Here is a 12,104-nt window from a genome sequence, read left to right as displayed (position 1 = left end):
CGCTACCTGCTCCTGAATCACTAGTCCCTCAAAATGCAATGTGATCATTGCTATGGAAGAGTAGTTGTATTTCCCCACATTGTTCTATCAACACAGACATGGACATCAGTCCTGCTCACCACCAGCAGCTGCTCCTGGTTTGAAGATTCTCTTAACTCCAAAGCATGTGCAGAGAAGTCACGAGGCAGGCAGGCTTAAGGCCTTTCGGTACAATTTCCCATTACACTTCCCCCTTTTGATCATTCAATGATCACTTTCAGAAAACAAATTGACAGGAAATTAAAAACTCAACATCAATGTAGACTCATCCAGTCGGGTTTAAAATCCACACATCATAAGTGAGTTCAGGAAAACAGCTGTTTTGGTGGTCTATTGGACCTATGTCAAGAGCAAAAAGAATGGGGGTTTGGTTATATAATCAAAGCAGAGGATAAAATATGTTTGCTCTTCAAACAAACAACATCAGTCAAACTTCTTACACGGTAACAGAGTTGTTAGATGAGGCATCAGAACCACTGAAATCATCGTCACAAGTCAACACAGGAAATAAGTCGGGTTTTTGAGATGAAAGACAACATTTGTTATCATGCAAGTGAGGAGCCGAAGGCGATTTCATCATAGAGATAGAATCAGCATCATTTACACATCTTCTGAGCAGCGGCACAGCACAAGAGGAAATAACCATGAGAACGACTAGTGCAATCAAAACAGGAGTCAGGAGTCTGATCAGCAAAGCCGTCCAGTTCCCAGAAGTCAACCAGGAAAACCAATCAATATTCTATAATAGTCAGATTGGTCAAAGTCATGATTCGAAAATGTAAAGTATCAGCGAGGAGAAGAGCTTTTGCGACGGAAGCAAAGACAAAACAACCCTGTTTCCTGAGCTAAACCTTAGTTAGTGGAAGCACATCATGCTTCAGGTTTGACTGGCAGAATAATTGCCAGGTTTTTGTTTGTTTCTTAACCTTCACCTTCATCTTCATCAGCTTCTTTCTGCTGCAGTCTGAGCACGTTCCTGTTGACTTCATTGACTTGATGACTTTTGACTCAGTGAGCCCTTGTTTTTACCAAAGTCACCTTCATCATCAAGTTTGACTGAGTACCTTCCTGTTGGCCTGTTGCATTGTTGACTTGATAACTTTTTGAATTGTTGACTTGATGACTTCACTGACCTGACGACTTGTGACTCGGTGAGCCCTTGTTTTGTTACCAAAGTCACCTTCATCATCAACTTTGACTGAGTACCTTCCTGTTGGCTTGTTGCATTGTTGACTTGATAACTTGGGGACTTGAAGACTGGATGACTTGTTGACTTGATGACTTGTTGACTTGAAGACTGAGGACTTGTTGACTTGTTGACTTTCACTCCCTGCTGTATGTCAGGTGTTGTTCTCGCTGATGTTGCTGTCAGATCAAAACCTTGTGGCTGCAGCTGCTGTAGAAGTCAGAGAGTGGTGACCATCGCTGGAGGAAACTTGTAAAATTCACTTGTTGTCGCTTGTTAGAAACACACTTGGCCTTTGTCTCATGATGACTTGAAGGTGTGTTGCTACTGGCTCACTTCTTTTCTTCAAATCATTGTTTCGCACTTATGTGTGCGTCACTAAGTTTCTGTTTGGCTCAATTACTGTTTAGGCGGCGAATCAGGCATCAGTGTTCTCAGTATCTCATGTCGTATCTCTCACTGTTTGTCACCTAATGCATGAAAGCTGCACCTGTGCAGTTGCTACATACTGACCTGCCTACCTATGTGTGTTCAGCACTGCATTGTTATCAGTAGCATCTTGATGTTTGAGCTTTCATCGCGTGTCGCTTCCCCTTCATGCCGGAAACGATGCAGCGGTTTTGTGTCAACCAGATGCACAACAACACCTCAAACAGCCTCAAGGTCAACAAACATTATTGGCTTCAAGAGTAGATTTTAATTCAGCAGGACAGTCAAAACAGTCTTCGTGTCTAAACAGAGGTCATTATCCAAACAGAGACAAAATACACATTCTCACTGCAGGTACTTTCACATTTCAACTGAGTTTCAGTGCTAAGTGTTGTTCAGACAGAATACAGTTTAGTCTTTCTTAACAGGCTTGTTCACTAAACGTTGGATCCTGATGCCACCCCTCATGTCTTTGCTGGTCACTGGCTGAAATAGAACCACACTGTAGATGGATTCATCATTGTAGTCTGGGAAAACAGAGAAATAAGTCATTATTATATACTGCATGTTAAATTTGAGCTATTAAGCATCTTAACAGTGGGTTACATAAACAACAAACAAACACTGAATAACACTTGGAGGTTTATGTTAATTGGAAATCGTTGTGCTAAATCCTGTCAAGTAAAATGTGACGTTTGCAGATGAGACCCACTTGGTTCTAATAAACAAAGAATGTGAAAACATGCAGAGAAACCTAGCAACACAATGCAAGTTTTAGTAGAGGGAAATAGAATAGATCAATTGTGATCATAGATATTTTATAATTGCGTAGAAGTAAAGGGGTGATTCAGAATTTGGATCATCATTGGAGACCATTTCTACACATTTCATCCAGTCTAATAGTTTTTGCAGAGTTGACGGGTGCTAGGCTAACTCAAGTCAATGGTTTCCTCCAGCCTGCCAGTAAAATCAGTCCTCCCCACTCCACAGTGGGTAAGACTAGTTTCTCAGCAGCGGCGGAGTTTTACTTTTCTCTGGTTAGTAGCGTAACGCCGAAAGGTAAGCAGAGGAGACCAATAATATCAGTCTGCCAGTGTTGCAGGGTTAGGATGGCTACCACCAACTACAGGAAGTACAGCCACGTGCTACCTGCACATGAATCACTAGTCCCTCAAAATGCAATGTGATCGTTGCTATGGAAGAGTAGTTGTATTTCCCCACATTGTTCCATCAACACAGACATTGACATCAGTCCTGCTCACCACCAGCAGCTGCTCCTGGTTTGAAGTTTCTCTTCTCAAGATAAACAGCTGCAAGAAGGACGAGGACACCTCCGACAGTCATCGCTACCACAGTCGCAGTCACCAAGTGTGGAGAAAAGACAAATGGCTCAGGTTCTTCTGGGTACCACCCGCAGGATTTAGTCACCCAAAGCAGATCCTGCTGTTGGCTGAAGTGGTTCCAGACAGTGCACACCAGCATTCCCGTCCTGTTGCCGGGAAGCATAATGCTTCGTGACCCTGGACGACCTTGTTTGAGCTGCAGCAGTTCTCCATCCAGCGTGAGGTTGAAGTTCAGCGGGTTACCCTCAGCAGAGCAGGTGACGATCCTATTCTCTGCTGACTTGCACCACTGTGACAGGTACACCATGGACACAGCAGCTGCCAGAGACATTCAATCTCACTTCAATGTCTGTCTGCTGTAGATATTGTATCTCATCTTCTCTTCACCTACCTTGTATCTGGACATGCATGACTTCCCTCTGAATAGTTCCATTGTTTCCATGCCGCTCCAAGGTGTATTTTCCAGAGTGGGACGTCTTGGCACGTCCCAACATCAGTGTTCCATTGCTGAGGAACTTTGTTTCGTTGGTATATTCCATATACAGTGTGCCCGTGCCATTTATTGGGATTTCCAGAATTCTATCACTCTCATCTTTCTTCAGCATGATGCCTGATTTTGGTAAGTGGAAGAGCAGAAGCTGCCCAGATGCTCCTGAACATTCTGTCTGAGGTGGAGTGATTACAAAATTGCACTCAATGGAACCTAAAATGAGCAGTAAAATAAAAGAGTTGAGTAAAAGGATTACACACATAAAAGGATTGAGTTGGGCACGATGGAAAAACCTTTAGCCTGGGCTGAAGATGTCAGCACCATGAAGACGGCCAAGATGGAGATCATCTTTCATCTGTTCAAATACGGTGATGATGTTGAAATGACGACTCTGTGTTACAGAATTAAGTCGTTTTTTTAAAATCTGTAAATGAGCAACTCACCTGTTTCACTGACGCAGTGGACCCTCAAACTCCTCTTTTGTCCTCCTTCTCTTCTTGAGTGAAACTCGTCCAGGAAGTGGCCGTTAGTTCATTTGCAGCCCCAGAGGAAGCGGAGACTTCTTCTTCTCTTCCAGTCAGTGACGTTCTGCTGATGGTGATGATAGTGGTGGACGAGTTGGCAAGGAAATACTCCGTTAATGTCCGTTACTGTGCTCTGTTACTGTACTTGCGTAGGTTTTTCAGGTCCTTTGTACTTTTAGAAGTATTTATATTCTTGACGACTTTTTTCTTTTATTCAGTGACATTTTTAACATAAATCACTGAAGCAAGAATTTAGATTGGAACAACAACAACAACAATAATGATAATAATAATAATAATAATAATAATAATAATAATAATAATAATAATAAGAAACCTTAGTTAGTGGAACCACATCGTGCTTCAGGTTTTAATTGGCAGAATAATTGCCAGGTTTTCTTTTTGTTTCTTAACCTTCATCTTCGTCAGGTTTTGTTTGCTGCGGTCTGAGCACATTCCTGTTGACTTCACTGACTTGATGACTTATGACTCAGTGAGCCCTTGTTTTTACCAAAGTCACCTTCATCATCAAGTTTGACTGAGTACCTTCCTGTTGGCCTGTTGCATTGTTGACTTGATAACTTTTTGAATTGTTGACTTGATGACTTCACTGACCTGACGACTTGTGACCCGGTGAGCCCTTGTTTTTTACCAAAGTCACCTTCATCATCAACTTTGACTGAGTACCTTCCTGTTGGCTTGTTGCATTGTTGACTTGATAACTTGAAGACTGGATGACTTGTTGACTTGATGACTTGTTGACTTGAAGACTGAGGACTTGTTGACTTGTTGACTGTCACTCCCTGCTGTATGTCAGGTGTTGTTCTCGCTGATGTTGCTGTCAGAGCAAAACCTTGTGGCTGCTGCTGATATTCTCCTGCTGACTGATCTTTGTGTCTGTGTGCCGACAGGATTTCTTGCCACCGCTGGATTCAGAGAGTGGTGACCATCGCTGGAGGAAACTTGTAAAACTCACTTGTTGGTGCTCATTAGAAAAACACCTGCCGTTTGTCACATGAAGGTGTGTTTCTATGGAGGACTAAAAGTGCCAAAATTAAATAAATAATCATCAAAAATCCACACATCATAAGTGAGTTCAGGAAAACAGCTGTTTTTGTGGTCTATTGGACCTATGTCAAGAGCAAAAAGAATGGGGGTTTGGTTATATAATCAAAGCAGAGGATAAAATATGTTTGCTCTTCAAACAAACAACATCAGTCAAACTTCTTACACGGTAACAGAGTTGTTAGATGAGGCATCAGAACCACTGAAATCATCGTCACAAGTCAACACAGGAAATAAGTCGGGTTTTTGAGATGAAAGACAACATTTGTTATCATGCAAGTGAGGAGCCGAAGGCGATTTCATCATAGAGATAGAATCAGCATCATTTACACATCTTCTGAGCAGCGGCACAGCACAAGAGGAAATAACCATGAGAACGACTAGTGCAATCAAAACAGGAGTCAGGAGTCTGATCAGCAAAGCCGTCCAGTTCCCAGAAGTCAACCAGGAAAACCAATCAATATTCTATAATAGTCAGATTGGTCAAAGTCATGATTCGAAAATGTAAAGTATCAGCGAGGAGAAGAGCTTTTGCGACGGAAACAAAGACAAAACAACCCTGTTTCCTGAGCTAAACCTTAGTTAGTGGAAGCACATCATGCTTCAGGTTTGACTGGCAGAATAATTGCCAGGTTTTTGTTTGTTTCTTAACCTTCACCTTCATCTTCATCAGCTTCTTTCTGCTGCAGTCTGAGCACGTTCCTGTTGACTTCATTGACTTGATGACTTTTGACTCAGTGAGCCCTTGTTTTTACCAAAGTCACCTTCATCATCAAGTTTGACTGAGTACCTTCCTGTTGGCCTGTTGCATTGTTGACTTGATAACTTTTTGAATTGTTGACTTGATGACTTCACTGACCTGACGACTTGTGACCCGGTGAGCCCTTGTTTTTACCAAAGTCACCTTCATCATCAACTTTGACTGAGTACCTTCCTGTTGGCTTGTTGCATTGTTGACTTGATAACTTCGGGACTTGAAGACTGGATGACTTGATAACTTGATAACTTGTTGACTTGATAACTTGATAACTTGATGACTTGATGACTTGATACCTTGATGACTTGATAACTTGATGACTTGATAACTTGATAACTTGATGACTTGATGACTTGATAACTTGATGACTTGATAACTTGTTGACTTGATAACTTGATAACTTGATGACTTGATGACTTGATAACTTGATAACTTGTTGACTTGATGACTTGATAACTTGATGACTTGATAACTTGACTGCGGACTTGATAACTTGATGACTTGATAACTTGATGACTTGTTGACTTGAAGACTGAGGACTTGTTGACTTGTTGACTGTCACTCCCTGCTGTATGTCAGGTGTTGTTCTCGCTGATGTTGCTGTCAGAGCAAAACCTTGTGGCTGCTGCTGATATTCTCCTGCTGACTGATCTTTGTGTCTGTGTGCCGACAGAATTTCTTGCCACCGCTGGATTCAGAGAGTGGTGACCATCGCTGGAGGAAACTTGTAAAATTCACTTGTTGTCGCTTGTTAGAAACACACTTGGCCTTTGTCTCATGATGACTTGAAGGTGTGTTGCTACTGGCTCACTTCTTTTCTTCAAATCATTGTTTCGCACTTATGTGTGCGTCACTAAGTTTCTGTTTGGCTCAATTACTGTTTAGGCGGCGAATCAGGCATCAGTGTTCTCAGTATCTCATGTCGTATCTCTCACTGTTTGTCACCTAATGCATGAAAGCTGCACCTGTGCAGTTGCTACATACTGACCTGCCTACCTATGTGTGTTCAGCACTGCATTGTTATCAGTAGCATCTTGATGTTTGAGCTTTCATCGCGTGTCGCTTCCCCTTCATGCCGGAAACGATGCAGCGGTTTTGTGTCAACCAGATGCACAACAACACCTCAAACAGCCTCAAGGTCAACAAACATTATTGGCTTCAAGAGTAGATTTTAATTCAGCAGGACAGTCAAAACAGTCTTCGTGTCTAAACAGAGGTCATTATCCAAACAGAGACAAAATACACATTCTCACTGCAGGTACTTTCACATTTGAACTGAGTTTCAGTGCTAAGTGTTGTTCAGACAGAATACAGTTTAGTCTTTCTTAACAGGCTTATTCACTAAACGTTGGATCCTGATGCCACCCCTGATGTCTTTGCTGGTCACTGGCTGAAATAGAACCACACTGTAGATGGATTCATCATTGTAGTCTGGGAAAACAGAGAAATAAGTCATTATTATATACTGCATGTTAAATTTGAGCTATTAAGCATCTTAACAGTGGGTTACATAAACAACAAACAAACACTGAATAACACTTGGAGGTTTATGTTAATTGGAAATCGTTGTGCTAAATCCTGTCAAGTAAAATGTGACGTTTGCAGATGAGACCCACTTGGTTCTAATAAACAAAGAATGTGAAAACATGCAGAGAAAACTAGCAACACAATGCAAGTTTTAGTAGAGGGAAATAGAATAGATCAATTGTGATCATAGATATTTTATAATTGCGTAGAAGTAAAGGGGTGATTCAGAATTTGGATCATCATTGGAGACCATTTCTACACATTTCATCCAGTCTAATAGTTTTTGCAGAGTTGACGGGTGCTAGGCTAACTCAAGTCAATGGTTTCCTCCAGCCTGCCAGTAAAATCAGTCCTCCCCACTCCACAGTGGATAAGACTAGTTTCTCAGCAGCGGCGGAGTTTTACTTTTCTCTGGTTAGTAGCGTAACGCCGAAAGGTAAACAGAGGAGACCAATAATATCAGTCTGCCAATGTTGCAGAATTAGGATGGCTACCACCAACTACAGGAAGTACAGCCACGCGCTACCTGCACATGAATCACTAGTCCCTCAAAATGCAATGTGATCGTTGCTATGGAAGAGTAGTTGTATTTCCCCACATTGTTCCATCAACACAGACATTGACATCAGTCCTGCTCACCATCAGCAGCTGCTCCTGGTTTGAAGTTTCTCTTCTCAAGATAAACAGCTGCAAGAAGGACGAGGACACCTCCGACAGTCATCGCTACCACAGTCGCAGTCACCAAGTGAGGAGAAAAGACAAATACACGACCATACAACCACCTGCAGGATACATTCACCGAACGCAGATCCTGCTGTTGGCTGAAGTGGTTCCAGACAGTGCACACCAGCATTCCCGTCCTGTTGCCGGGAAGCATAATGCTTCGTGACCCTGGACGACCTTGTTTGAGCTGCAGCAGTTCTCCATCCAGCGTGAGGTTGAAGTTCAGCTGGTCACCCTCAGCATAGCAGGTGACGATCCTATTCTCTGCTGACTTGCACCACTGTGACAGGTACACCATGGACACAGCAGCTGCCAGAGACATTCAATCTCACTTCAATGTCTGTCTGCTGTAGATATTGTATCTCATCTTCTCTTCACCTACCTTGTATCTGGACATGCATGACTTCCCTCTGAATAGTTCCATTGTTTCCATGCCGCTCCAAGGTGTATTTTCCAGAGTGGGACGTCTTGGCACGTCCCAACATCAGTGTTCCATTGCTGAGGAACTTTGTTTCGTTGGTATATTTCATATACAGTGTGCCCGTGCCATTTATTGGGATTTCCAGAATTCTATCACTCTCATCTTTCTTCAGCATGATGCCTGATTTTGGTAAGTGGAAGAGCAGAAGCTGCCCAGATGCTCCTGAACATTCTGTCTGAGGTGGAGTGATTACAAAATTGCACTCAATGGAACCTAAAATGAGCAGTAAAATAAAGGAGTTGAGTAAAAGGATTACACACATAAAAGGATTGAGTTGGGCACGATGGAAAAACCTTTCGCCTGGGCTGAAGATGTCAGCACCATGAAGACGGCCAAGATGGAGATCATCTTTCATCTGTTCAAATACGGTGATGATGTTGAAATGACGACTCTGTGTTACAGAATTAAGTCGTTTTTTTAAAATCTGTAAATGAGCAACTCACCTGTTTCACTGACGCAGTGGACCCTCAAACTCCTCTTTTGTCCTCCTTCTCTTCTTGAGTGAAACTCGTCCAGGAAGTGGCCGTTAGTTCATTTGCAGCCCCAGAGGAGGCGGAGACTTCTTCTTCTCTTCCAGTCAGTGACGTTCTGCTGATGGTGATGATAGTGGTGGACGAGTTGGCAAGGAAATACTCCGTTAATGTCCGTTACTGTGCTCTGTTACTGTACTTGCGTAGGTTTTTCAGGTCCTTTGTACTTTTAGAAGTATTTATATTCTTGACGACTTTTTTCTTTTATTCAGTGACATTTTTAACATAAATCACTGAAGCAAGAATTTAGATTGGAACAACAACAACAACAACAATAATAATAATAATAATAACAATAATAATAATAATAATAAGAAGAAGAAGAAGAAGAAGAAGAAGAAGAAGAAGAAGAAGAAACCTTAGTTAGTGGAACCACATCGTGCTTCAGGTTTTAATTGGCAGAATAATTGCCAGGTTTTCTTTTTGTTTCTTAACCTTCATCTTCGTCAGGTTTTGTTTGCTGCGGTCTGAGCACATTCCTGTTGACTTCACTGACTTGATGACTTATGACTCAGTGAGCCCTTGTTTTTACCAAAGTCACCTTCATCATCAAGTTTGACTGAGTACCTTCCTGTTGGCCTGTTGCATTGTTGACTTGATAACTTTTTGAATTGTTGACTTGATGACTTCACTGACCTGACGACTTGTGACCCGGTGAGCCCTTGTTTTTTACCAAAGTCACCTTCATCATCAACTTTGACTGAGTACCTTCCTGTTGGCTTGTTGCATTGTTGACTTGATAACTTGGGGACTTGAAGACTGGATGACTTGTTGACTTGATGACTTGTTGACTTGAAGACTGAGGACTTGTTGACTTGTTGACTGTCACTCCCTGCTGTATGTCAGGTGTTGTTCTCGCTGATGTTGCTGTCAGAGCAAAACCTTGTGGCTGCTGCTGATATTCTCCTGCTGACTGATCTTTGTGTCTGTGTGCCGACAGGATTTCTTGCCACCGCTGGATTCAGAGAGTGGTGACCATCGCTGGAGGAAACTTGTAAAACTCACTTGTTGGTGCTCATTAGAAAAACACCTGCCGTTTGTCACATGATGATTTGAAGGTGTGTTGCTATGGAGGACTAAAAGTGCCAAAATTAAATAAATAATCATCATTCTTCCTTTTTTCATTCATCTTCTATACCCGCTTATTCCTATTCAGGGTCACGGGGGTCTGCTGGAGCCTCTCCCAGCTGTCTTAGGGCAAAGGCAGGGGACACCCTGGACAAGTCGCCAGTTCATCGCAGGGCCACATAGAAACAAACAATCATTCACACCTACGGACAATTTAGAATGTTCAAGTGACCTCACATGCATGCTTTTGGAGTGTGGGAGGAAGCCAGAGAACCCACGCAGACACAGGGAGAACATGCAAACTCCACACAGAAAGGTCCCAGGTCCAGGCCCCAGAATCGAACCCACGACCTTCTTGCTGTGAGGCAGCAGCGCTAACCACTGCGCCACCGTGTCGCCCATTAAATAATTAATTAATAAATAAAATAAAATAAATAAATAAATACGTAATTAAAAAATTATTTAAGTGTGTCATTAATTAATTGAAATTTGAATTAAATACAAAAATGTGTTATTAAATGCGTCATTAATTCATTAAAATACCAATTCATTTTTTGTAAAAAAAAATAAGTATATATATATATAATTATTTCACAATTTAATTATTTCATGGTTATGTCGCAGCGCTTCATGAATTAATTATATCTTTCAAACCCGCCCATCAAAATCGATGGGTGGGGCTAACTCGAATGTAGTCTAATCTATGGTCTAATCCACCGCTTTGGTCTGAAGTCTTTGTAAACATGGCGGCTTTGTTGGTGGAGGATCTCCATGAAGGTTGGAGGGAGTTGGTGAGAGATATTTTAGAACTTGCAGACTATGTGGAATCAGGACCTGCTGACCCCGAGCATGTAGCGTGTAAAGCAGAGGAATTTAATGAAATTGTGGGAGTTATTTCTGCACTCTCTGACCAATTATTCGGAATCGATTTGCCTTGACTTGATGTGCAGGGTAGCCAATCAGGTGTTAGGATCCGCGCACCGACTTTGATGGGTGAGTTTGACAGATAAAATAAATTCATGAAGTACTGCAACACAGGACCATGAAATAATTAATTAAATTGTGAAATAGTTATATATATTTTTTTCTTCCATGAAATGAATTGGTATTTTAATGAATTAATTACACATTTTTGCTACTGGCTCACTTCTTTTCTTCAAATCATTGTCTCGCACTTATGTGTGTGTCACGAAGTTTCTGTTTGGCTCACTCACTGTTAAGGTGGCCAATCAGGCATCAGTGTTGGTGCAGTGTGGAGGACACTTCTGGAGCTCCTGTTTGTGTTAAACAGCTGATTTTTCTTGTGTTGGTGGGTGTTTTAAATATTAAATTGAAAAAAACAAAAAGAAAAAACAACTGTTTGATGATTTGTCGCTTCCCGTTCATGCCGGAAACGATGCAGTGGTTTTGTGTCAAACAGACGCACAACAGCACCTCAGACAACCTCAAGATCAACAAACATTATTGGCCTCAAGAGTAGATTTGTTCAGAAAGAATAAAGTTTAGTCTTTCTGAACAAGATTAGACACTAAATGTTGGATCCTGATGCCACCCCTGATGTCTTTGCTGGTCACTGGCTGAAATAGAACCAGACTGTAGATGGCTTCATCATGGTTGTCTGGGAAAACAGAGAAATAAATCATTATTATATACTGCATGTTAAATGTGAGATATATTATTATAATATAACAGTGTGTTACATAAGAGAAAACAATAATTTTATAAACAAAGAATCAGAAAACATGCAGATAAACCTAATAACACCATGCACATTTTAGTAGAGTGAAATCAATTAGATCAATTGTGATCATAGATATCATTATGATTGTGTAGAATTAATGGGGTGATTGAGAATTTGGATCATCATTGGAGACCATTTCATAGTTTTCAGAGTTGACGGGTGCTAGGCTAGTGCAAGTCAATGATTTCCTCCTGCCTGCCA

At 41.5% G+C, this 12,104-nt stretch overlaps 2 protein-coding genes across 2 annotated transcripts; both read right to left on the bottom strand.

Annotated features, from left to right (window-relative positions):
- Window positions 1-1,867: 1,867 nt before the first annotated feature.
- LOC142890609 (uncharacterized) lies at window positions 1,868-4,056 on the bottom strand. The gene is made up of 5 exons (XM_076029805.1): window positions 3,931-4,056; window positions 3,781-3,842; window positions 3,389-3,700; window positions 2,917-3,315; window positions 1,868-2,181 (listed from the first exon to the last, which is right to left on the bottom strand). Exons 2-5 carry the CDS (start codon window positions 3,833-3,835, stop codon window positions 2,066-2,068), a joined length of 882 nt encoding a protein of 293 aa, XP_075885920.1. The 5' UTR covers window positions 3,836-3,842; window positions 3,931-4,056; the 3' UTR covers window positions 1,868-2,065.
- Window positions 4,057-6,815: 2,759 nt separating this feature from the next.
- On the bottom strand, window positions 6,816-9,281 carry LOC142889890 (uncharacterized). Its single transcript, XM_076028566.1, has 5 exons — window positions 9,008-9,281; window positions 8,858-8,919; window positions 8,466-8,777; window positions 8,000-8,392; window positions 6,816-7,264 (listed from the first exon to the last, which is right to left on the bottom strand). Exons 2-5 carry the CDS (start codon window positions 8,910-8,912, stop codon window positions 7,149-7,151), a joined length of 876 nt encoding a protein of 291 aa, XP_075884681.1. The 5' UTR covers window positions 8,913-8,919; window positions 9,008-9,281; the 3' UTR covers window positions 6,816-7,148.
- Window positions 9,282-12,104: the final 2,823 nt, after the last annotated feature.

Source organism: Nelusetta ayraudi, unplaced genomic scaffold (assembly GCF_046127955.1).
Source record: "Nelusetta ayraudi isolate G7.1 ecotype Tasmania unplaced genomic scaffold, CSIRO-AGI_Nayr_v1 ptg000026l, whole genome shotgun sequence".
NCBI classification, from domain to species: domain Eukaryota; kingdom Metazoa; phylum Chordata; class Actinopteri; order Tetraodontiformes; family Monacanthidae; genus Nelusetta; species Nelusetta ayraudi.
Note: the sequence above shows the minus strand (reverse complement) of the source record. Positions and strands in the feature narration are given on the sequence as shown.

Coding starts and splice junctions, on each gene's coding strand:
- LOC142890609 (XM_076029805.1), bottom strand. CDS start 3,835: ATGATCTCCATCTTGGCCGTCTTCATGGTGCTGACATCTTCAGCCCAG. Junction 3,701..3,780: donor ATCTTCAGCCCAGGCTAAAG/GTTTTTCCATCG, acceptor TGCTCATTTTAG/GTTCCATTGAGTGCAATTTT. Junction 3,316..3,388: donor CATGCATGTCCAGATACAAG/GTAGGTGAAGAG, acceptor TGTCTCTGGCAG/CTGCTGTGTCCATGGTGTAC.
- LOC142889890 (XM_076028566.1), bottom strand. CDS start 8,912: ATGATCTCCATCTTGGCCGTCTTCATGGTGCTGACATCTTCAGCCCAG. Junction 8,393..8,465: donor CATGCATGTCCAGATACAAG/GTAGGTGAAGAG, acceptor TGTCTCTGGCAG/CTGCTGTGTCCATGGTGTAC. Junction 7,265..7,999: donor ACCAGGAGCAGCTGCTGATG/GTGAGCAGGACT, acceptor CTGTTTTCCCAG/ACTACAATGATGAATCCATC.